Source organism: Dermacentor albipictus, chromosome 1 (assembly GCF_038994185.2).
Source record: "Dermacentor albipictus isolate Rhodes 1998 colony chromosome 1, USDA_Dalb.pri_finalv2, whole genome shotgun sequence".
Taxonomy (NCBI): domain Eukaryota; kingdom Metazoa; phylum Arthropoda; class Arachnida; order Ixodida; family Ixodidae; genus Dermacentor; species Dermacentor albipictus.
This window is the reverse complement of record NC_091821.1, coordinates 366428358-366454133: the sequence shown is the minus strand read 5'-3', so window position 1 is coordinate 366454133 and position 25776 is coordinate 366428358. Positions and strand designations below refer to the sequence as shown.

The following is a 25776-nucleotide window of genomic DNA, read 5'->3' as shown; positions in this document are numbered from 1 at the left end:
AACAAACTTTGTCCTGTGTGCATATTTAAATACTGTATTAACTCGAATCTAATGTGCACTTTTTTCCCGGTAGAACGGGTCCAAAAATTGAGTGCACATTAGAATCAAGTACAACCCTAAATTTGCGTCACCGTATCATCATCGGCATTTCAAAATGGCCGTCAGGTGCAGGCTTCGAGTCTACACTCTTAAACAAATGTGCGCCATTTGGGGTGTGCATTTGTTACGTTGTGTTACAGTGTTACGTTTATCATTAAAGCAGTTCGCCACTTTTAGCAATGGCATCGACTCTGCCTTTGTACTCCTCGCCAATGGCTTCGAAGCTTGTAAAGCACAATGCAATGCACAATGCTTGTTTCCTAAAGTCGCCTTCGCCTCAATACAGAATTGGTTATGCAGTGAAGCATACGTGAAGTATCAGGTGAAGCTTACACGATGTAGCATGTATTCCTTAACCCTTTGAGGGTCGATTTTTTTTCGACATATGCCACCGCCCAGGGTCAATTTTTTTTATTGCAGACTTTTCTTCTTAGGGACCTACCGTAAAAACCGGAATATAGGTCGAACTTTTTTTCAAAAAACCATCGCGAAAAGTCGACCCTCGACTTATATACCGGACGTTGGCGGAAAAACTACGGAAGTCTTGCAACAATGGGCGGATGAAGTAAACAGCCGCCATCAGCAGCAGCGCGGCGTCTATGGCGACCTCCGTGATGGCGACGTTGTGGCACTGGCATTTTGCGTTTCCATTGTCGTAAAGTTACATTAATTAATGGCTGCATTTTCATTTTTGTTTCAAAATGAGCGGAAGCCGACGTCAATTCACCGTCGCCTTCAAGAAAAAGGCGATTGAGTACGAGGAAGCCCACGGCAACCTGGCGGCACAGCGCGAACTTTCCGAAGTATCCGAAAGTGCATTCGGTAGTGGCGGAGGCAAAAGCAACGTATTACAACTTGCAGCAACCAAAAGAAAACGTCATTTCGTGCCGGATCGCAGCGGACTGCAGAACTGGAAGGCAAGGTTGCGGAGTCCGTCCGAGAGCTGCGTGTAAGATCGCTGCCTGTGACTGCCGAATGCATCCGTTTGAAAGCGGTAGAGATCGCACGCGCCTATGGACTGGGCAGCGAGAAGCACTCGTCATCCGACTCTGATCAAAGGCGTTGCTCTGATTCGGAGTAGCGCTTGCGCACTTCGTGCCCTTCTGTGTACTGTACACCCTGCCAATTTTTAACAGTACCGCGCAACCATCGACCCGCGTGTTTGTCAGCACCTTGTCATCACGGCACGGAGCGGCGAAATAGCGAAAGTAAGGGCATGTGTACACATGCGCGTATATCGTTTGTTTCGCTGCTCAGAGCCGTTAATAAGGTGCTGACTAGCACGCGGGTCGATGGTCGCGCGATACCGCTAAAAACTTGGCCAGGTGCACATGCGAGCAGCATTTAAATAAATACTGTCACCATTGTGCAACCCCCTGAGTCGCATTTGTTTCACGGTAAGGGTGCCATGTCTTTCGGTACTTTTGCCATTGAAAAATTTTTTTTTCCATTTTGAGAATTCGTTAGTTGGGGGATCGACCTATATTCCGATCCGACCTATAATCCGGTTTTTACGGTATTTCGAAAAAAATTTACCGCAATTTTTCTAGGGTAACTGTAAGGTGAAAAAAAAAATATTTTCCGTTGGTATATATGTACTCTTCATTCATGAATAACAACAATAAAAAAGGAAATAAGCTTATAAGAATTTAAAATTTGATGCATATTTATGCACATAGTTCAAGGCCTTGAAAATGCGCACAAGAGAATATTTCGCAAGACTCAAATGTTCCTGCTCTTACACTAGTATCTAAAATGTACATCCATAGCGTAATTGAACTGCGTAGGTGCACGCACTCAAGAAAACTGTGGTTGTGTGCCCGTCAAAAAAGCCCAACGTGTGACAAACTTCCGCTAATCTTTATCTTATCGCCAACCAGAGGCAATTAGTTTTCGCGAGTGTCACAAAAAGAAAAGCAACGGAAACGCAGGCACGGCGGCATCCTTCCTATGCACACCCCTGTGAGCACTGAACGAGTGAGAAAGAGGCATTCGCCCTTTGTGCGATTAGTAACGAGATAGCTATCAGTTTTGCAAGCGCAAGAAGCCGAAACCTCCTGCAAAAGCAAAACCAGAACCACCACCCGCCTGCACGTTTGCCACTGCACAGGCGGTACTATATAGACGTGCAGGAGCGAACTAGCGCTAAAACAAACCATGCAACGAAAACCGAGAGAGGGAGGCGTGCGAAAAAAATTCCCTGTATTCCCACATAGTGGCAGCACATGACAGAAAAGAAAAAGTTAGGAAATTGGTGCGCTTTTTAAACATACAGATGACACCGTAAATATACGGCATCGACCATTTTCGGACTTGTTCGCGGCGCCATATATTTACGTCATTGACACTCAAAAGGTTAAAGGGACACTAAAGTCTAATTCTAAGTAAAACTAAAGTGATAGATTAGTGCTAGAGAATCTCCAAGGCATCAGTATTATCGTGAACAGAGCCTTAATAATTTAGAAATCGAGGTAAATGCAGGACGTGATTAGAGACTCCCCCAGGACATTCAAGCACTTGCTCTATGACGAATGCACTCCTCAATTAAATTCTGTCACTAGTACTCAACTACTCATTGCTAAAAACATCCTCATAATGTATTATAAGATGAAATAATATGCTGCTAGTCCAGTTTCATTTCATGTTTAGAGAAAAGAACTCATCGAAATTTCCATTGACAACGACGCAGGCGTTCGAAAGGATTCGTTTTAGCGCGACTCTGCGCCACCCACGCTTTTGCGTTTCAATACTTTCCTGATCGTGTAGTGCTGCGCTGGTTTTGCTGGTTTGCAAAACTCGCACAAACTGCAGGTAGCAGAGAATCCAACTTCCATATGATGTCGCGGGATGCCCGAACGGTCTACGTTACTTGAAGAAAAAGCAGCTGCAGTGGTGAATCCGCGCTCTGTTTTAGCTCGGTGCCGCCGCCTGTCGGGTGCTATTTTATTCATTGACGGCAACAAAGGGCGGTGACGGCATATGCAATGTTGCCACTCCCCCGGTTGGGTGGCGGGAGATATGAATTTCGACAAGGGCATTCGGAGCTTTCAGGTACAGTTTTCTCTTAAACTAAGTCATTGCTTGGCGCGAAACAAGCGTTGCAAGGTTTCTGGAATGGAATTTAAACAGTCCACGTCGACTTCGTATTTGTCTTTAGTGTCCCTTTAATTACACACACGTGCACTCGAACAGGCACTCTTGCACACACATCTCCTGCCACATTACGAGCACCGAGACGCCTAATCATTGTACAGTAGAACCCCGCTGTTACGTTCCTCACTGCTGCGTTTTCCCGGCTGCTACGTCGTTTTCATCCGGTCCCGGCATAGCTTCCATAGGATACAATCTATAAGGAACCCCGCTGTTGCGTAGTAGCTGTCAAAACGTTCCTGCATGGTACGTCGCAACTTAGCACTCCGCACCCGCCTGGGCTAGTAAGGCAATGCGTTCCAACCGCCATTTTGGCTTTGGACAAGTTTTGGCTGGGCTTGGCTATGGAACTGGCTGCAAGAAGCCGCAGGCCAGTTCGAGAGGCCGCCACTAAGTTGCCATTCGTGAAAAATGCTCTCACTATCATCACTGTGATTACGGTCACCGCATTGTTGTTGGAAGTGTCGACTCACGGAGGAAGGAAACTCGGGAGAGGCCCTGACGTCACTCTTTGTGAAGCTAAAGTGAAACCGGAAGTTGGCGTTGCTCGTGGCGTTGCTGCGCCTATCGGGCCAGCTCTCCTCTCTTGTTTACATTTCTCCCATGCTGCGCTGCGCGCAACCAGGCTGCTCGGACGCGCGCGCTCCGCAGCAATACTAAACAATCGTTAGCACGTCGGCAAAAAAGGCAAAATTTCCCGCGGATATTCCTTCGTCCGTTGCCATTGCCGTGGCGCGGTGACGACGAAGAGCACGAGCCGCATGATGCCGGGGAAGTGCCAAATCGTAGCTTTGGAGAAGCCGTCGCGGCTCTGGACCTCCTCCACAGGTACGTCACACCTCACAGCGACGCTGACAGCAGTGCGGCCTTCCAGGCTATTGAGAAACATGTGGCGATTTCTAGCGAGCGAAAGAAATGGCAAGCCACCATTATAGACTTTTTAAAGTCGTAAGCGCACTCTGTGGAAATAAATTGTCTATAGTTGAAGCTGCATTTTTTCATTCATTTTCGGAGCTTTCCACACTGTTGCGTTTTCCCAGCTGTTACATTTTTTTTCCCCGGTCCGGTGAAAAACATATGAACGGGGTTCCACTGTGCTAGCAGGCCTTCAGAGCTATTTCAGACCTGCCTGTGGCGATTTGAGCCCTCAGGGGCAGTAAAAGGTAGTGCTTCAAAAGGCCAGTCAGGTATTGGTGACAAAAGTTAGTATTACGCTGAGTCGACTCGTATCTATTTGCAGACCACACAACATGCAGGAAGCCGACAAACCAGTTCACAATGAAAGCGAGTGCACGGGATGGTATGAACATTGTTCTCGATTGCTGTCACCATCTTTGCGACACACCGTATCTCATCTTGGCGCTGTTCATAGACGCATAGTCTCTAGTCAAACTTCTAGCATTTTTCCTAGGCATAAGACAAATTTTTTCTAGTGCAGTAAAGCATACCAAAGCACATCTTTCATTTGGAATGCACATAAGACATTTGCTATTACATTTTGTCTTGTGCCTAATGGTACAAATTGTTCTAGCTCATTTGTACTTTTATGTCTGTCTTGTGCCCAGGTGCGTATCTTTGTTCTTGTTAGCCTACAAAATTTTATTTAATTGTTTACAGAATTAAGTTCCTTGCCTACCCAAATAAAAATATTCGCAACATACTGTGCATGGTATACCATCCGTGGAAAGGCAATCATAATTGGCCGCCGTTAGCTTTGCGTCTTGCTTCACTGTTGGGCAGCACTTACTGATTGCATAGTAATAACAATATTCACAGAATGGCTACAGATTACAAAAAGACAAATTTTTCTGCTCCAAAACTGCTCCTTCTGGTTTGGTTGCTCCTGAACTGGTCCAGAACATTTTTCCTGCTCCAAAAATTGCTCCACATCCTTAACTGGCTGAACCACCACTGTCATCCAATACGATACTTTCCATTTATATCTTAAGATGCTTGATACATTCGCAAATTTCTTATTATAGATCTAAATAATGTAGCTGCAAATGTGTATGCACAAAAATGTCTGCTAGTGTCTCAAAATTTTTGTCTTCCTTGCTCAAAGTATAATATCTTCATTCCAAAACGATGTGTGATAGCCTCGAGGCGCAAGGCAATGCCATTCTTGCATTCTTCAGACTTTGTGACAAAGCACTATGCAAGAAAAACTATAACAGCACTATAATTGCATTCAGAATTTGCATGAAAGACTCCACATGCATTGGCATGTGCCGCACAGAGTACAGTGGCTATGAGCAAGTGTCACGTCACCGACGCACTAGAAACAAGAAATCAAGAAAAAAAAAAGGACTGCTCCACACTGTTTGTGCGCTTGTTGAGACTGCTCTACCGCCAGCACGTCACTCTGCTCCACCAGAGCTGTCCTTGCTGGAAGGCCCTGGTGAAAACGTAAAAGAATGTTGCTGTCTTTAGTTTTATTCATGTGGCTTAGTTGCAGCAGTATCAGCTTGAGAAGCGGAGTTCAGCCAGTTTCGCATGGTGATGTTGCAATAGCAGTTCTTTCATCTGTCGGAAATACAGGTACTGAAACGTGTCTTGCAGACGTATCATGATACAGATAAAATATGCCCAAAGGCTATCTAAGATACATTTATCTTCGATGCTGTCCAGCACTGCCTGCAGTAAAGGGCAAAAGACGATAGAACAAAGTAATTTCGGCTTCCCCTTCGACTTCTTTATAACGAGGTTTGAGTGTATTTCATAGTGAACTACTGTTTACCGCAATGAGCTAATTTGTTAGACATAATTAAAACTGCTGCACAAAGTGATAAAGGGACAGGACTCGAGCGAGAAAACAAAACACACCCGAGCACAACGTTCGAATGTCGTGTTTTGTTTTCTCGCTTAAGTCCTGTCCCTTCGTCTCTTTGTGCAGCAGTTTGAATTACTGTTTCAGCTTTAAAATCTTCCTGGGCCTGGCTAGGAATCGGTGTTTTCTAGAGGGGATTTGAGTGTGTTCAGCATTCATTGTACTCTAAGCTGCCAAGACAGACACTACCGCTATTGAAGTTGACACTGCAGTCACCATTATTTGGGTCAGGCATAAGTGTGATTAACCCTAGTTAGAATAATCCTGCAAAGGCTAATTTGAGATCGAAATAATGAAAGCTTGGTCCCAGAGAAATGTATCAACCAGCCAGGACTTCTGTCCAGGTTGAATTAACAGAAAGATCGGATTAACAAAAGCCTACTGTAATAAGTGCCTTGCCGATTTCTTGACATTGCGCAGTGGTGCCTGATCCCCCGCCTCCTAGCAAGCCGTTGCCACCAATCCCTGTGGAGGAAGAGCGCAAGCCAGCCACACCACCACGTAACCATCAGGCTGGTGGAGCCCGGGGAAGTTCCTCATCCCACCAGCAGCCCCTGCCGCCGCCACCAAATAGTAGAGGCCCCAACCGCAGGCCAGAGGTGGGTAGCAGCAGGCTTCTTTTGCATTGTCATAGGAAATTACTGTATTGAGAAAAGAAACAGACACATCACAAGAATACAGAATTACTGTGAGCAGTCTGCCAACTGATTTCATTGTAGTGAAAGAAAACCATGTTAAGGGGAGACGCGGGTCTTGAAATGTCAAAAAATCGCAAAAAAGTCGATTTTTGAAAAAGTGCGTTTTCGCTATGTTTATACATTCAAGAATCCCTCCGCGAAATCTAGAACCTAAATTTAATCGGAAAATAATAAAAAAGAACACCTATACGGGCCAGGGTGGCCGCGGAATTAGCAAAAAATCGCCAAAAATGTTCGAACTTCGCGCCGTCGTCATTTGCGAACGCGTTGGCCGGCGGGCGCCATTTTGAGCTTGTTTGGAAGCTGCTTTCTTTGTGCGTATTTTGCGCCGGTTCAATATGGCGTAGGTGAGGAGGAACCGACGCTATCGCGTCATTTCTGAAGGATGCACCCGTGCCGCTGATTGGCCAAAGCGCGCACGCCCCCCGCGCGCCTCGCTCCTATTGGTCTGGCGCCGTTTGAGTGCCGATTCCCGCGTTCCCGACAGGCCGGTCGCTCTCGTGCACGCTGCGTGTTTGTGTGGTTTCATCGCGCCGCTGTGAACGTTCGGCCGCTCGCTTCTCGACAACGTTCGATAAAGTGTCTTTTTCGGTGCCCGAATGGCTGGAGGACACCGTCGTATGAAGACTACTACGCGTCAAGCGTTCGGCAAGGCGCGAAGGCAGCCGTGGAATGCACGACAGAAGACGGATAAGCCTGTCGTCTACCCGGAGTTGCCGGCTGCTGGTCTGCCTGAAGATTCTGCCGGATCGAGTTCCGAGCTGCAACCCAGTACGTCTAGCATCAACACTTCGTCCACCCACGCCTCGCATGTTGGCGCAGACCGTGTAGATACCGTTTTCTTCACGACCGAAGAAAGAAGCAAGCGCGCAGCGATCGCCGATACGGCGCCTGGCGTCGCAGTCAGCAACGGAGCGAAAGTTTGAGCTGCTGGGTGTTGACACGAAAGAGGACGTCAGCGACAGCGGAACGGAACTTGCCATCGTGGATTTATCCGTGGTGCAAGACTTTTTTGGACTTATGCCGTGTCCCGTGTGCGCCAAGAAAACGCTGATGCTTCGAAGGACCCCACCAAGGAGTAAGGGCTCTGTGCCAAGCTTGTGCTGGAGTGCTCCACGTGTGGCATGCGCGAAAGGATCGTCGGAGGCTTTACATGTCCAACAAGGATCACACAAACAGAAATGCTTTGATAAACAAGCTTGCAAAGAGGCACAAGCCACCAACAGACTCTGCCTACAGTCCTGAGCTTTTATAGGTATAGGTGTGACCTTTTGCTGAATGCACAATTGTGAGAGTGTGCAAGAGATAATTTTTTTTAAAATTTGAGTTCTGGAATTTTACGTTCCAAAACCGTGATATGATCCTGGACCAATTTTGACCACTTGGGAAGCGCTACAACACAAGCACAGGAACTTTTTTGCGTTTCAGCTCCATTGAAATATGGCGACCACCACTGGGATTTGATTCAAATTTTTTGTTGTAGCCATAAACTTTGTGGAATGGACATATTTTGTTGTGGCCATGAACTCTGCGCAGCCTTATTTGCATAGGGATGTCATTTGTGTGCCTTCTGTACAACAAGGAACTAAAATAGGAATGTGAAGCTCGTGGTGCTAGCTTTCTGGCATTGCTTTCAGTGACTATGCATGATTTTGCAACCAATATCTCCATGCTGTTTTTGCAAAATGGCCATATATATGTCATGAACTTGTTGCTGAAAGACAGGGCTACATGGTGGTGCAATTTATATTGCCATATTGTTAGTCCATTAAAAGTTATAGTGAACTAAAAGTTCAAACTCGTTTTTCTCAGCTTCATTTTTTTAAACACCGCACACTGCCTTACGGGGTATCTTCATATGTTCTTTCTAAGTACCAGCAAAATGTTTGGTATCAATATATTTGTGTCGAAGCGATCTAGCCGGTGATGCTATTTATTTATTTCTAAAGTTGCCGGCTAAATTTTAATTGCCACTAAATACAAATGAAAATTAGCAAAGATATTGAAATTATGTTTACATCTGGTATTTTTGCATTATAATTGCACTGAGAACAATAAAAATAGCATCACCGGCTAGAGCTACTCTCTGGCGTTCTGGCCATAGACTTTGTTTTTCCTCTTGACAAAGTTAAGTTTTTGAAAAGTCCCGTAAGATATTGATTAAATTTCTGTATTAAAAACTTTGCATCATTTGTTCTAATGAAGATATACAAAATCTAATTAGATATTTGCAATCAGCAGAAAAAGCCGAACAATACTGTTAAATATCATCCCGTTCACACTAAAATTAACAAAGTTGGTTTTAAGACCCACATCTCCCCTTAATGTCAAAAGCTGAGCTAATCGGTAAGGCTTTACGAGTAAAAGCCACTGCAAAAGGGCACGTGACAGAATTGAGGTAAAACCCGCCGTGGTTGCTCAGTGGCTATAGTGTTAGGCTGCTGAGCACGAGGTCGCGGGATCGAATCCCGGCCACGGCGGCCGCATTTCGATGGGGGCGAAATGCGAAAACACCCGTGTGCTTAGATTTAGGTGCACGTTAAAGAACCCCAGGTGGTCGAAATTTCCGGAGTCCTCCACTACGGCGTGCCTCATAATCAGAAAGTGGTTTTGGCACGTAAAACCCCAAATATTATTATTATTAGAATTGAGGTAAGGAACATGCTCGGCACTTCGGTTGGACATGTTTCCTCTTTCTCTCCTCCATATTTTTGTGCTAGCTTTTTATTATAAAAAGAAGCACCTTTATATATTTGTGGTTCAACCTGCAGAGTACATGCGCTAATAGCAAACAGCTCCACAGCATTAATCTCCATCATTCATAAGTTACGCCTAGTGAAACTTCATACTTTAAGTGTACAGACTTCTAGAAAAAAAGCTTAACTGTGCACATTGAGTATTTTGCAGTATCAATTGCGCCACACACATGCACTCCCTGTGAATGAATCCTATATTTATGTATCTGTGTTGTTGTCGCTTTCAGAAATCTTAACATTCAGCATGCATAAATAGTCCAAACAAAAGGAAATAGGTGTTGTGAAATTGAATCCATTAGCAGGGTATGGGACACACTTTGTCCTGACTCTTTTTATGTTCCGATCATAAGGTGCCCGCCCTGAAAGGATGGATAGCTGCAATGTTATGACACAAAGTGCCTATCACATCACAGCTTTCGCTGTTAAACCTTACTGTAACTGAGTTGGAGGGGGAGCTGAAATTACTTCGTAACAACTGTTTTCCAATTTCACAGTCCTGATAAAACTGCTCGCCAGGGAGGGGAAGTTACCAAAGGGTAAACTTAAGCCAAGCTTAAACCAATGCCGAGGTAAACTCCCGGCCGTCTTCTTGCGCAAAACTCCACTCTGCGCCGCCACCGGCAAGTAATCCTGCCCGTGCAATGTTGACACCCTGCAGATAAGAACTGTGACCTTTAAAACACACTGGAAATCTTTAGATCTGTAGCAGCGCGACTATTGCCTCCAAAGCCGGCGAAGAAGAGGGCCCGCGTGTAGGTGGCGCGAGAATAGAACTCTAGTGCGCTTGACCTGAGCGGCCGCACTGTCGGCTACTCCTGAGACCCCGCGCCACCGTGGCTGGTAGGCTTAAATAAATTGTAGCTATGGCAGCTACCTCTTTGCGGCCACCTCCCACAAATTGATGACCCGGACAATCAAGCCCAGCCATGTCAGTGTCAGCACACCGACTCTTACCAAGGCAAGGGACGTGGCCTCACGCAGTCCGGCAGACGTCCTGTAGTTGTAGGGTGTCTGGGAATTCTACATCGACATGCTGGTCATCTGGTTCATCCAACTGGACAGCCACTTCTTCGAGTTGCGACAGATTTATTAGAGTTGAAATTTCATATCATGATGCAGATAAGAAACTCACCTTACTTTTTAAGTAAAAGCGCTTGCACAACATATGTAACCAGTCAAAGCAAAAACATGCTTTGCTTCCTGTGAAATATAGTTTAGTGCAGCGGTGAGAACGATCAGCTCATGCGATGTGTGGAGCAGCTCAAGGACGCCTTTCTAGGTCAAAGTGCTACTGTGAAGCAGACCAGCCTTACGGAGCTATTATGCACAGAACAAAACAGCAGTGCCTTGAAAAACAGAACTGGTTGATATCTCTGGTAGGTCTCTTTTTTTTGTGAACCTTTATGAAAAGCCATTTCAGAAGCTCTAGTTGAAAAGGTGGTCAGTAGTGAATTCTTTTGAAAAAAACTTTTCACTGCAATTTCTGCAACTTTGCTAATCTCAAAAATTCGCCTATCTTGAAAATTTTTCCGGCTTTTACTACTTTGATTTAACAAAGTATTACTGTATTTGATTCTATATGAAAGATGCTTATAGCATTCAATATATTTGAGCCTCCCAAAATCGCTATATTTAGTTCATTGTAGTCAGCTTCGCCGTGGTACAGCCATGCTATGCAATGAATAGAGTATGTATTGCGGTGAACCATAATGTTGTGCAGTGAAGCATATCAAAAGTAAAAAGGGGGTACTGTCATGGGGCCTTTTCGGTGAATGAAATAATTGTAACATGCAGGAGGGTAATTGCTGCTCCCCAGAGCTGCTTTTCCTTCATGACACTAAACTGCAATTATGGTACTGTCAAGCAAAAGTGTTGTACTAGAGAATTTGTTTACCACAAAGTATAATTTTTTTGTAGTGCAGTAAACATGCCTCTTTTTTTCCTGTTTTTTGATTGGTGAAAAAGTCCAGTCACTTTAGCATACGCTAAAGAAGACCAAGGTGAAAGTCTGGGGGCTAATGAGACGTTCATTAAGATACTCCACATTCTCATTCAAATGTGTTGTTACTTTCTATTACTTGTCTCTCACCAAAGGTTGTGGTTTTGAGTTCCCCGAAAGTATTGAGTTTGGCTGCTGCCAATGGTAATGGGTTCGACCATCAATGGTGGCACCATCAATTTTCGTACCATTGAATTTTGGTCCCACCGAAGGTCGTGGGTTAGAGTGCCTTAATTAATTTTGCCTTCATTAACACCAAAGGTCATGGGTTCAACTCCCACCAAAGGTTGAGGGTTTTACTCCTGTGAAGTGTTCGGGGTTCGAGTGCCCTAATTGTTTATAAGATTCACACTTCATTTTTAGTACCGTATTTGCTCGTGTAATGAACCTGCCTTGTTTGCCCCCCCCCCCCCAGAAATGTTATCAATTTTGGGGAAAGGTTCCTTATGCTGGAGAAGAAAAAAAAAAGTTGTGACAGATTTATTAGAGTTGAAATTTCATATCATGATGCAGATAAGAAACTCACTATTAAAAACCTTACTTTTTAAGTAAAAGTGCTTGCACAACATATGTAACCAATTTTTTTTATTCAGGTATCTACCCGGCCATTTGTTGGTGCAATGGTGCTCACAACTGTACTTTCATCACTCTTATTGAAGTCACTTGCTGCTTCTTTGTCGTTGTCTCCATTTCACAGTCTGCCGGCAAGCGTTGGCATAACGTCGTGCACCTTCTAAGGCACAGCCCATTTCAGTGCATGAATCTCATTGTCCAACCGCTGCTGGCTTTAAAATTGCTAGCAAGAAAGCCACGTTTTTTGGCTCCAGCACGCATGTGGTTCTGAAGTGGCTCGTGGGACATTCATTGTACAGCTTTCACTCTGGAGCCCCTTTACATATAAAAAAAAACTTTATGGGGTTTTACATGCAAAAACCACGATGTGATTATAAGGCACAGTAAAGTGAAAGTCTCCAGAAATTTGGACCACCTGGGGTTCTTTAACATGCACCTAAATCTAAGTGCACGGGCGCTTATGAATTTTGCCCCCATCGAAATGCGGTCTTGAGATATTCCAGAACTTCCGTTCTCCACAAGAAGAAACTTGCCTTGTTTTGACCCTCGAAATGCACTGTGATCCTTTTTTGCAGCACCAAGCTCATCCTCTTGTTTTCACCAGTAGCGTACACACACCAGATTGATGCCGAAATGCAGTCCAGCCGAACGGTTCCCCTGCTCCAACACATGTTCAACGACCTTGAGTTTACAACTGCCTGTATCGCTAACCCGCCAGCCCATCATAGTTTATGCAGCAGGTGCCCAAAAAGGTTCTCTGCAAAACTTGAACAGAAGCGGCAATGGAATGACAGTGAATTTACGTTGATTGTTGCCTTGTTTGCATGGTGCTAAAAGCATAACCTCTGAGATATGCGCGGGTCAGCTAGTTTTCCTCTGGTCGTCCCAATTGCACGGAGAGAACGCAATTCCAGAGGTGGGCGTGACCAGCTCCTCCTTTGCACCGCGGCGCTTGCAACCGTGGCGTCGTGGAGGCTTTCGGGCACTTTGGTACTGTTGCTGTAGCTTGGATGAAGCGAGAAAAGAATGTTTGTTCACTGCTATATAGTTTACTCATTTGAAAATGACGGCTTAAGGTATACGAAGGCAAACTGCATGCCAGAGCCTATTTTCTCAAATACTTTTTTTTTTTCTGCAGACATACACTTGCTACGTTCAAGTGAGTATGTCGAAGTGGAATGTCTCGGCAAAAGAATATGTGCTGGAAATGCACTGTATTTCGAAATTTGCATGCTGTATAGGTATGTTTATCATTTTGTGAGCCAGTTTCGAAGCAGTTTTTCCAGCTGGTATAGGCGTTTGCTTCAGTCTCTGCATTTCACCATTGTGGCACGGCATGAAGCAAGAAATAGCGCGACCCACCCACAGAAACCTGTCGTAGTCATCCATGTAATTAGATTGAGGTGCACGTTAGGGAAACCTGAGTGGCCAAATGATTTCAGAGTTTCGTGCTACAGCGTACCTCATAATCGTGATGCCTTTTTTTGCCTGTGCATCCCAAATATTGTATTGTGATCGCAATTCTATGGACAAACTAGGCAGTGACATCGATATTTCCTCTGTTTGCACTGAATTCTGCGTATAAACAAGGCAACGGCACAAACACCTGGCGTTGCCTGAGCCTGCGATGCCGGCGGTGGAAGCGAAAGTTATGCTCACATTGTGCACAATGCTTTGCGCTCGCCAGCGAGGTTTCCCTTCCCAACTCCCGCCATCGTGCTGTGGAGGTGAGGAATGTGGGCACACCCGTTTAGAAGCAAAACAATAAGCGCGCTTTAAGGGCAGTGGAAGTGGCCGTAGGTGTAGTCTGAGCGCGGCTGCCGCTGTCACTGCTCCGGGCCGTGCTTCTTCTCATTGGCTGTGAAAATGCTCTGCAAAAGCCAAAAGAAGAGCCGATGCACAAGCTGACATCTCGTGCGGTCTGTTTTCTACCCCTACTGCCTCTGCTGGCACCGTGTGCTTCGGCTAATTACAACCTCTCAGGGTAGCTGGGCATGCGCGGCTCATTGCACTTTTTTTGCTGTGGAGTGCAGCAAATGACACAGCCTGAGCAAAACCAGCTGACGCTTGCAAATCTGGGAGGCCATGCTATAAGCAAGGAGGTTTCTTTTGCATTCAGCAGATGGCGCTCTAAGACAAAAAGGTGCCATCTTTAAGTTGTGACCCACGTCGTTCATGCTGATGTCAACGGCGACTATTTAGCATGGTTCTTAAAACTGTTTTTAGGCATTTTTGCGTCATTGTTTAAAGTGTAATGGCATGATTTTACATTATTGCAATTGTCGACAGCACTGACAATCTCACCGAAATAAATTGAATGGATATTACTTTTAACTTTTGGAGTGGGGTGTGTTCTCATTATGTGAGTGGGTTCATTATACGAGTAAATATGGTATTCCCCGATTGTTTCAGTACTGAAAGTTTGATATTCGCACACCCCTGGTTTGTATACATCAGTTTTGCCACTTCTTAGTGGCTATGGTATTGTGCTGCAAAGCACGAGGTTGCGGCTTAGATTTGCGACAGCTGTGGTCACGTATCAGTGCAAACAAAATGCAAAAGCACTTGTGAACTTAGATTTAAGTGCATGGTAAAGAGCCCTGGTGGTCAAAATTAACTTGGGAGTCCCCTCACTGCAGCGTGACTCGTAACTTTGGTTTTTGCGCATAAAACCGCATCGTTCAAATTTCAGTTTTGCCATTCAGGCTTTCGCTTCATTGACCTGCGCCCCTTCCCCCTGTGTTTCCTTTTCTCTCTCCCTCCCTGTGCTACTTTGTGATGGCAGGCTGCCTTTTCCTGCAGGAGCTGGAAGTGCTAGCGCAGCAGCTGAATGAGCTTGCCCTGGGGGGTGCGGGGGGTCGGGGCTCAAACGGAGCCCGCCTGGCACCATCACAGAGGCTCAACGGTGCCCAGCCCAGGCCACCTGCTTCAGCCGATGTAGGCTCCGACTCTGATGAGGACGATGGCCTCATTCAGAATGATGGCACCCTACTGGCGTCAGACCCACCGAGGCCCTTGTAAGTGTCCTTTTTATTTAGCACTCCATCATCCAGCTTTTTTATCAGAGGTTTACACCAGCAACTCCATATGTTTCGAATGCCAAAGAGCTCTGCATTTGTAACCCACGTACATAAAAGCTTTTTTAGAATAGGGTTCCACATTCCAAATTTGTGTCTTGCATTTGCAGTGCCACTGCAGCTAGAAAACGGAGCTACATTTGAAACGCTAAAATAAAACCAGATAAAGGAAGTGCCATCAACATACATACATCATTTAACAAGAATTGTCAAGAGTTTATAGAAGTTTATAGATTAACACCAAACAATCTATTGCGCTTCTGGGTGACTAATTTGTCATCAACAACCAAGGCAATTGAAATTAGGATGTGCTATCTGAAGCTATCCTACTTTAGGCCTTCAAGCTCTTGATTTGGCAAATAACAACTAAACTGCCTTTTGTGGGATATCGCAGTTCTGCAGAACCCACTTTGGCAACCCAATTTAGTTCATTAACCTGTGCAGGTAGTTCAGACTATCCGATCATCAATTCATTACATAGTACTGTCGAGCACTAAGTAATTCATTGTAGTGAAAAGGTTGTTGCACTTTCTTTATACAGTAAAACCTTGTTAAACTGTACCCACTTAAACAGCAGTTTCATTTTAAAAGTAGTAAGGTCAAATCCTCGAATCCGCAGCCATTGAACATAATGCATTTTGTATCTGCATAAACAATCAGCTTATCGCGCACGAATCGATTAACACGTAGTGTTTCCACATTTCATTGTGCAATCAGGGTGGTAGGTTGGCACAGCGGAACAATGAGTCTCGGAGATCAGAACAGCCTCCAAGTGCAAATGCAGAAGGCGCTTGGAAGGGTGAAGCCACATCAACATCTAGACGCTGTGCCAGAGTATTGCCTCTTTTACTAGATACCTGCGGAATGGCTCAAGCTCCCAGCGCAATGGCCCTCCTCTCAGTTGTGAACAAGAGTCGTGAAATGGCGTTCGCAACCGGCACTATTATCATGGGAAGCAGGCAATGCTGAAGGCTGATGACCTAACACACGGTGTTTAAACAGTCAGTACTGCGGTGAAACCACGGTCGGAACAATCCTTTAGGTGCACTTTTCTTTAAGGGTTGGTTGTCTGACTCTAGAATAGCTTTCACCAGTAGTGCCTGCAAACATATGCTGAGCTATGACTGAGGCTAATGGCCTTCAAGATGGCGTGCACATGTTATGACGATTTCAGAAGCCACACGAGGTAACGCCCAGTGGTTCCGCTAACCACATGTGGCGTTCTCGACCAACAGTAGTGAAAAGGGAAACGGTTTGGCAGCTGGTCTTTCGCTCATGTGGCAGGCATCCCAGTGGCCGAGAGCGTTTTGGCCTGTGTTGTGTCGTGCAAGCTAGGACTTGCATAATGCCAAAGCTCGTACAAAAACCGGGTGCTCAGCATAGAAGAAAAATTTGACATTGTTCATGCTATCAAATGTGGCACGAAAAAGTCGGCGCTGGCACAGGAGAGGGATTTACTGTTGACTGCGGTGTGAGGCATTTGGAATGCGAAGGAGCAGACCGCGTGATGTCGGCTACGAAGTTTGACTTTTCACCACCGTTTCCTCTGTTATTGCCGAAGTGTCGCCTAACGACAGTGATGAGGACAACATGGAAAGCGACAGCATGTGAGATTCATGCCCCATAGTGGCAGAATCTGCGCGTTAAGTCAGCCTCGTACACGTGTTTGCTGAAAAGAGTTGGCTGGCGGAAAAGCTGGCTTGCAGCTTAAGTGAGTTTGAGGCCACTGTCGTTGCTGCTAGGCCATGGCGGCATCAAATGAAAATAAGACCTTTGTTGCGCAAAGTGAATGAACTTTGCAGGTTTTGTGCTCTTTCATCGCACTCTCCATTCTGCGAGTTCCGTTTTTAACAAGTAAGTGGACAATGTCACACTATTTCTGTTAAGCAGTTGTATTGTTTAGTACGTGCTTATTCCGAGCTTCAGCCAGCTATGGTTTAATGACGTTTCACTATACGGTGTAACCTCGTTAAACTTTAGTGGCCCGGAGCTCGGAAAAAGTTGTACTAAGCTTAAGTAGTACTGTTTAACTGAAGCCTGAGATCGCCCACTTACCTGTCGAAAACAGAACTAGAGAGAGTTCGATGGAAGGGGAAAAACATGCTGTATTTATTCACTTCACGCAACAAAAGTGTTATTTTTGTTTGATGCTGCGATGGCCTAGCAGCGACGACAGTGGCCTCAAACTTACTGAAGCTGCGAGCCAGCTTTTCAGCCAGCCCCCTCTTGCCGGCAAACACTCGCATGGCAGATTCCTCGTTGGCGTTACATATTCTCTGTGCACGCCTGCGGTAGCACTGCAGAAGTCGCGGGGTGCCTTTTTCATTGCAAGATGCTGTTCTCTTCGCGACGATTGCATTCATGAGGCTGACGTAATGCACAGCTTCTGCCACTGTCGGGCCTGAATCACCCGTGCTGTCGCTTTCCGTGTCATCCTCATCACTGTCGCTAGTCGACATTTCGGCACCAGAGGCAACGATGGTGAAAAGTCGAACCTCGTAGCTGACATCTCTCTGCGGTCGCAGCAGCGCTGCCAAGCAAGTTCGCATTCCAAATGCCACACACCGTAGTCAACAGCATATGCCTGTCGCGTGCCAGCGCCGGCTTCTTCGTGTCACGTTCGATAGAACGAATGACGTTTAATTTCTCTTCTATGCCGAGTACCCGGCGTCTTTTTCATCCGAGCTTCGGCATAACGCGAGTCCTTGTTTGCACGATGCCACAACGCACTATGGCATGGCCATGCACGGTGCCGAAATGATGTTGATGTGTCTTCACGCACAAACGCACAGGGCGCTTGGAGGCCGTTGTTCCGATCTATTAGGCTTGTTGTTCTGCCAGGCCGCCCGATGGAGACGACGCACCGCCGTGTTTGTGCGACGAAAAGTGGAAACAGTACATGTTAACCAACATGTAGGCAAGAAGCTGGTGCGATTTATGCGGATACAAAACACATTATGTTCAATGGCTGCTGAGTTGGGGATTTGACTTTACTACTTATAAAACGAAACTACTGTTTAAGCGGGTAAGGTTTAACGAGGCTTTACTGTAGTTGAAGGGATGGGCAAAGTGTGAAATGCTATAAGTAGTTGTATGCTGTGATATCTGTGATAGTAAATGGGATGTGGTGCCCGCATTTCCACATGCCGCAAGGGTCTCATGTGCACGCTTGTTTTGTCCAGACCTCCAGATGGCTATAACCAGGAGACTCTGCGCTGCCTGGCCTCTGAGGACCCACTGTGCCAGGCCCCCAACAGGCCTCTGCCTCCGACTCCTGATGAAGAGGAAGGTCGCAACGATGCCACGCTTGTTATGCGCAGGGTTGGCTCTTTTTCTATTTGCCCCATTTTTGGCCTTTGCCGAACCTTTTCTTCTGGTCTGGTCACAGGCTATGACCATGTCTAACCTTGGAAGTCCTTGCATGCTTTTTCGGTGTTACTTACTCTTTATGAACTCTGGTCCCCTTTAATCCATATGTGCGGCACCTTGACACCAGTGACAGAAATGTGATATCTCCCTGTCTTTTCACTTCTCTTAATATGTACCAGATCACTGAGTAGTGGACATCAACTTATGGCACATAGAACAGGCACCAGTGTGCTTAAATAAATGACTTTCATTTTGTTATTCTTTTCATATAGAGGTGTACGAATACCAAATAGTACATTTCGAATTGAATATAAAATATCAAGAAAGTTTTCACAAAATTCAATGTTGACAAATTTTGTGCCAAAAGATATTGTGCTTCACATACAGCACGAAACTTTGTCTCCTAGCATTGCATAACAAAATGTATCAAGCTATCAATAACATAGGTACATAAAAGAAACAAGATATTCCGTACGGTCTACTCTTACTAAAGGGAATACCAAATGAGTATGCCAGCACTGATTATAGCTCAGTTCTAGTATGTGTATGAAGGTCTTGAAGATGTTTTTGTATCAATACAATTGATGTTTAATCAAGTGCTTTCGTCCCCTCTGAAATTAATGAATCAGTGACATTCTGTTGTACTGAATACGAATGAGCTTCTCCATTTAATAGTGGATCTGTGTTTTGCGGCAATTATTTATTTATTGTGTAGAAAATTTTGCCACCTTGTCAAAGATTCTGAAATCTGCAGGATCACAGTAAGTTTGAGCGGCGACAGGACTGAGAGGCCGCCATATGGTGTGTCACAAAGATGGCGGCTGTAAACAACTATGCTGCCATCCTGTGCAGTCACTTTTGTTTGCAAGGCGGTTTGTCGGCTTTTCTTTTTGGGTGCCACTCAGCTGCTGCGAATAGATTAGCATCGATTCAACACCAAATTGTAACTTTAGTCAGTGACGCCTGATAACGCCAAGTAAGCCTGATGGGCTAGGCAGTGTGGCAGTGATGAAAGTTTGCTGCAAGCCATTGCAGAATGCTTGCCACTAGTATGTTTAAATGGGTGGCTCATCATGTGATCAGTCCTAAGTTCATGTGTGCAGGTTAGATTGACAGCTGTTGAAGTGGCGTGTAGTTCGTTGGCACGTATCCAACACAATCTGCGTGCCTATCGGCGGCTAGTCGGCTCGATCTCGCATGCTTTCACACTTCACGATGCTGCGCTCGGCATTCTTTTCGCACCGAAACCTATGTGAAAGGCTTACTTCCATGGCATTGCGCACGAGTATAGTCGATTCTCATAGTCGATTCTCATAGTCGCAAACTCCGCAAACCACGCAAAAACGCCAACGCTAACTCGTTTACGTTGCACGCCCGCTATACCCGCTATTTCGTTTAGCGTTCAGCACATGCGCAGTGACGACCCGCTATTTTTTAGAGTACGCAATGGAATAGCGTACGCTATACTAAAACTGTCTAGTAGCAGCCGCTAAAGTAGAACCCCCCTCTCTCGCCTCCACACAACCCCCCCCCATCCCCCACCTCGCCTTCCTCCCTCTCGCACGCGATATTGAGCCGTGATCATCGGCTGACCCTCGCAAGTAGCATGTCAGCCTGTATCGACATGGCAAAAGTACGTTTTATGCACCCGATTTAGAAAAAAATTGTCACTAATTTTGTCCGCTGTAGCCAATAGTCCGTTGCAGCGTAGTCCGTTAAAACCAAATTTTGTTGTAATAAAATAGCTAGAACAAACTAAGGCTGAAATATAGTCCGTTATATCTGAAAGTCCGTTGTACACTGGTCCGTTGTATGCAGGTCTCTTGTACTCGGGTCCGTTGCAACAAGCGTGGCCTAGCTTCGCCACTCACACAACATCTGGCGCTGTGCTTGTTACGTTGCATATGACTGCGGCCAGTAGCTTTAACAGAAAAGAGACTCAAGTACTGGTAGAACTTGTTGGCTATTTATTCGTGCCGCTGTCTCACTCCTTCTCATTACCCATTAGCATAGCATGACAAATTGATGAAGTGACTAATAGCGATTGAACAAGGGAGCTCTTGGACCTACATGACACAGCTCTATAGCCGGTAGCATAGCATGTGAAGTAACCCTTGTTTAGATTAGCTTTCCTAATGAAAGCAACGCATTGTCATCGCTAACCTATGCACTTACATGAAAACTTATATGATTGCGAAACTTTGCTTTGTTGCCATGTTGTGGTAACAATGTTGATGGTAGGCTGTTGTCAATGCCACAAACATAGTTTTGGTTTCTAGCTGAGTTTGTTGGTGCATATCAACTTTTCAGTGCACTGTACAAGGACTGGACAAGGAAGGAAACAAGCATAACACTCGTGTTTGTTTCCTTCCTTGTCCTGTCCTCGCGCAGTTCACCCAAGAGTTGATAGTTTTGGTTCGCTATTTGATTGTAGCGCTCAGGTAATTTTCAGACCGCTTTTAAAGAAGGGTGTTAGAATTTGTATTACTAATTACATTCGCTGACCGTTTATTCAGACACCGACAATTTAGACAGCTTCGCGGCACCAAATACAGTCTTTATGTCGGCTCTAACAAAGGAAGTGCCAGACAACGACTTCTGCAAGGAAACCCACAGTTATTTGGCTGTTGGAGCACAGTTCACATCTGTTTAAGTTGTGATGGGATGGCGATTTAATGCATGCACTGACCATACTTTTGTCTATTTGTTGGGACAGCATGACACTGGTCACATGCAAACACATATGCGAGCAGTGATGCGTTGAAAAGTTTTTTTGGTCATTTGTAGAATAAAGGCACTTATTTCTGGTGAACGCATTATTTTGCACATTTAGGCAGTCCCCTCCATGTACAAATTATCAGCCAGTGACTTTATTTGAAATCAGCACATCAAAATAAGTAACCAGTCCAAGTTTCATGAAAATCTGTTCATAAATTCAGAAGAGGGTTTTAAGCTAAGAGCATTGGCTTTCTTTCGCTGTTTACCTTGGCCAAGCTATCGCAGCAGCAGCACTCCACATATCCACAGTGGCTACATTTCGTTCTGTAGCCCTCATCACTTTAAATGCCAGGAGATGTCTCCAATATGTCTGTCACTGTGAAAGAGCTTTTTCCTATTAAAGACTGTGCTGCATCCCATGGTGCATTGGGAAGTTGACTCTCAGAATGTATGCAGTGTAGCTTTTGCTTTCTGTTATAAACTGGCTGCTTACAAAAAGTATCTCATATATTGAAAAAGAGTGAGGTGTTAAATTTTTAGCATGATCCAAATTCACACCTTGTGAAGTTAATGAAAGAAACCTTAGTTTGTGCAAATATCGTAATGTTTGTACCCTTGAGGCCACTATTATATTTTGTTGGTCTTTAGTTTGACTTTGTTACATCACTGGGGAGCATCCTGTAGCTTCTGGTACTAGTTCCCGTATGCATAAAACAGAGAAGCTGAATACTAGGCGCCACCTTACAGATACCAAGCAACAACAGCAGCAGCAGCAGCAATGAACAGAGGCATTCATCATCTGCTGGAAAAAATGAGCGCGGGAAATTACCTGCAACCAGCAGCGCAGCAGCAGCTGCACCCAGCGCTGCTAGTCGACGTTCTGAAGAGCACCCACGACGGTCTGGTCACTCCCAGCAACAGCACAGACTCAAAGAGCGGCCGCGTGAGAGCAAAGGCCGTCGGAAAGAGTCGTCAGCATCGGCGACCACTGCAGCCGAAGTAGCCAGCCGGCAGGATGTGCGCCGCCCCACCGAGCGAAAACATTCGCAGCAACTCCCAGGCCATGCTGATCGCAATCCAGCAGCAGTTGCTGAGTGGCTCATGAAACACTCAGGATCGCCTGCAGTCAGGTCATCACTCAACTCCTCTGCTGGGACGCCCAGCCCTGAAAGGCTGTTACAACGTGAGGGAGCAGCCGATTCTACGAGTTCAAGTGGTGATGCTGCTCTCTTGCGAGAGGAGACAAGTAGTAAGGTCAGTGAGGGAGTGCAGGAGGACCCATTGCCTCGACTAATTTTCTGTAGTTTTAACTGGCTATAATCCGCCTTAACCCGCCACAAATCAAACTGTGTATACTCGTTACTGTTCAGTAGGCTGATTTTTCCCATGCATGAGCTTGTGTGCTAAGGTGGCAGGAACACAGAGCCTTTCTCTTGTATCATGCTGCTCTTGTGCCTGTGTTAAGGGAAGTTCTTAAAGGGGCCCTGAACCACTTTTATCGAAGTCAAGAAAGGCATTTGAAGTTAAAATGGACTATTTCAGCAGTACGTTGCAGCAAAAAGTACTTCAATGCATTCAGAAGAAGCAAAGTTATTGGCAGTCAAAGGTGACGTACGATTTTCCTCCTTCAATGCCTCGCACTGTGAAAGCTGCGGCAGAGCAGGGTGGGCCTATTACGCTCCGCCTACTGAACGTCACCACGGTGCGCAGTTGAAATTTGGTTTTAAGTGTTCACATAGACGCCACTACTTCTGATTTTGGGCCTACAACATGCCAAATGTAGGCAAATGTGGCAAACCCAATTGTATTCTCGTGAGATCGAATCCCGGTCGCGGCAGCCGCATTTCGGTGGGGGTGAAATGTGAAAACACCTGTATACTTAGATTTTGGTGCACGTTAAAGAACCCCTGGTGGTCCAGATTATTCCGGAGTCCCCTACTACAGCGTGCCTCATAATCAAATGGTTTTGGCATGCAAAACCCCATAATCTAATCGGTTTTCCTCAGTGAGCCACAGTGCGCTGAGCCAGCGGGCACGTTGCAGCCATGGTATCTACGCTGCGTAATACCACACCTACATGCAGCTGCATTGTGTATGTGCAGCGTTTGCTTTATGCATGACAGGGCATGAGCGTATGCTCGCGCTCATATGCTCCAGTCTGACCGTGTTGCTTGGTGCAGATTGGCTTTTTCTTGCACCAGCTTGACCGATGGATAGTAGCCACATCCATCTAGCGCATTTTGAAAGGCTGTCACACATGGTTTGAGGCTAGTTGAGTGTTCAGAACTATTTGAAATTAGCGAGACGTGACGGCTATGACATCAATAACCAGGGTAGCCAAAGTTTAATTCCTGCATAGACAGCGGCCTCCGAGCATGAGCACATGAGTCTGCTTCTTCAGGAAGTATGCAATTTTTATTGAAATTTGAAAGCAGATTCTTGCTTACTTCAGATTGCTTATTAAACTGCATCTGTAAATATACACAGTAACAGTAGGAAGAAGCACACTGAACCAAACACCCTTGTTGATTGATGTCGGCTATTATCCTTTAGCAGCTGTATATGGGAATCTGCTATATTACGAAATAAAGCGTTAGGAAAAGAGTGAGGAGCAGGCTTCTGTTGAAAAAAGATTGTTTGAGAAAAAAGATACTTCGTGCTCCATTTGCAAGCTCCACGCACCACGCACGACTGCAAATTTTGGTTGAGGTGTTCAAAGCAGCGTATATTATCCACAGACTGTGTTCTTTCACCAAGCCCGAGGGGTGGTTCAGGACCCCTTTAATGTATTGTTTTTGAGATTTCGTTTCAGAATTGAGCATAGTTCAACCCTTGCTCATGAGAAAGGAAAAGAATGTAAAGGATAGCTTAAAAATTAGCTATAGTAGAAGATGCATTCAAAGTTGTCAAGGCGACTTGAGAAACTGCAAATCTGATCGTCATTTGTCAGCCTATTGCCTTCACTGGCACCACGTGTCATTGCAGATAATTCAGAACGATAAGAATAGCCACCTAGTATTGGGTGTAGCATTTTCTATTTCATACTAAGGGACATTTAGCATCCTTGATAGCATAAACTAGCTCACCTCCGTATAGCTTCAGTGCTCTAAAGCACTGAAGCTATACCTATAGTAGCCCAGCCCAGACTCAGTGGCAGCACGTGCGACTTGCAGTAGCTTAGTTAATTCTCACAAAGGTCCACAATGACGTTGTACAGTGGCATCTTATGCCACCTACCACTTTGCTCCTTGTCAATATAAAAAGTGTATATATTTTGTAAAGTTTCAACCAGGGTTTGAGTGGTGTCTGTGTATTTGTGATTTTGTCCTTTCACATTCATTGTGCCTTTTATGCTGTCCCACCACTTTTACAGCTTTGTGTGTGTCTTTCCCTCTCTTCTTACTTGCCTCCTCTACTAACACTTTCTTTTCTCTGGCTAACATTGCTTTTCTTTGGCTACTAACCTCACTTTCATTCCTTACCAAGGTCCTCTGTGCAGTAACCTCAATTTCTTCTTCACTGAATCATCTTTCTCACTCTGCATGGCTCTTCTGCGATCATATGATGTGATTTTATTGTCTTGTCTTCTGCAGTGTCACCCAGTATGCAGCAGTGTCCTACTGATTTCATGAGACTGAGGCTTGTGCTAAATGTGTGCTTGGTAGTTCATTGGCATTAAAGGAACAGTTGGTTAACAGGCGAGCAAAAGATAAATAAATAATAAATAAATAAGTGCAGCTTCAGGCTTCGAAGTTGACACTTGGAAGAGTGTTCTTTTCTGGAACTCTCGCAACTCTTCTTCTTGAGTAGACAGAGAAATGAAGTAGGTCTTATTATATGTTTTTAATCATGCATAAGCTATTCATAGCCTGTTTCGATTTATCTGTGGACTGAATTTTTTGCAAATGGTTGTAGAAAATTGAGTAAATGACACTTGCATTAATCGAATGGGTTGAACAAACAGATGTTGTACTCTAAGTGCATAAAATTACAGTGAAATTCCTATATAAACAAAATCTCTCACTTACATGCACCGCTGTTCGAACAAACCTGAGCCAAAGGCAAAGGTGCGGTAGCTAGTGAGACGCATAGTGCCTCACTAGCTACCGTAATGTCATCTGCCATAAAAATTGCAAGGGAAGAGGCACGGGAAGCCTAGACCGAACCGGAGCAAGTAGAGCAGCGTGCACCTTCCTTTCCAATCCGGTTTAAAAGAAGCAGGAAGGAACTCCCAATGCATGCTTGATCACGTTACCATGTGCTCACCTCCCTACTTTGAGTGCTTGCTTGATCGTATCAAAGTCGGACTTTATTCGGAACCTAGGCTCTTTCCGGTAGATGTCATGGGCTGATGGAGAAAAGATAAGACGTTTTCATTGTGGTTTCGGTTTTGCGTGCTGTACCGGGCAATTGATCTGGCAGTATATACAGGGTGTCCCACATAGCTTGAGCCAAGAATTTAAAAATGAAAGGCGCGTCGGAAGCGAATTTAACCAAACGCATACTATTC

The 25776-nt window shown here is 45.2% G+C and overlaps 1 protein-coding gene across 6 annotated transcripts in view; it reads left to right on the top strand.

Moving 5' to 3' along the window:
• msn (serine/threonine-protein kinase msn) overlaps positions 1-25776 on the top strand; it is a 104355-nt gene that overhangs the window by 20488 nt on the left and 58091 nt on the right. For 5 of the 6 annotated variants that reach the window (XM_065438579.2, XM_065438577.2, XM_065438580.2 and 2 more), the window contains exons 15-18: positions 6497-6675; positions 14905-15119; positions 18362-18500; positions 22014-22520. In XM_065438579.2, the coding sequence (XP_065294651.1) occupies positions 6497-6675; positions 14905-15119; positions 18362-18500; positions 22014-22520 (1040 nt within the window). The remainder of the gene's footprint in view (positions 1-6496; positions 6676-14904; positions 15120-18361; positions 18501-22013; positions 22521-25776) is intronic. The other variant, XM_065438582.2, reaches the window with a different exon arrangement.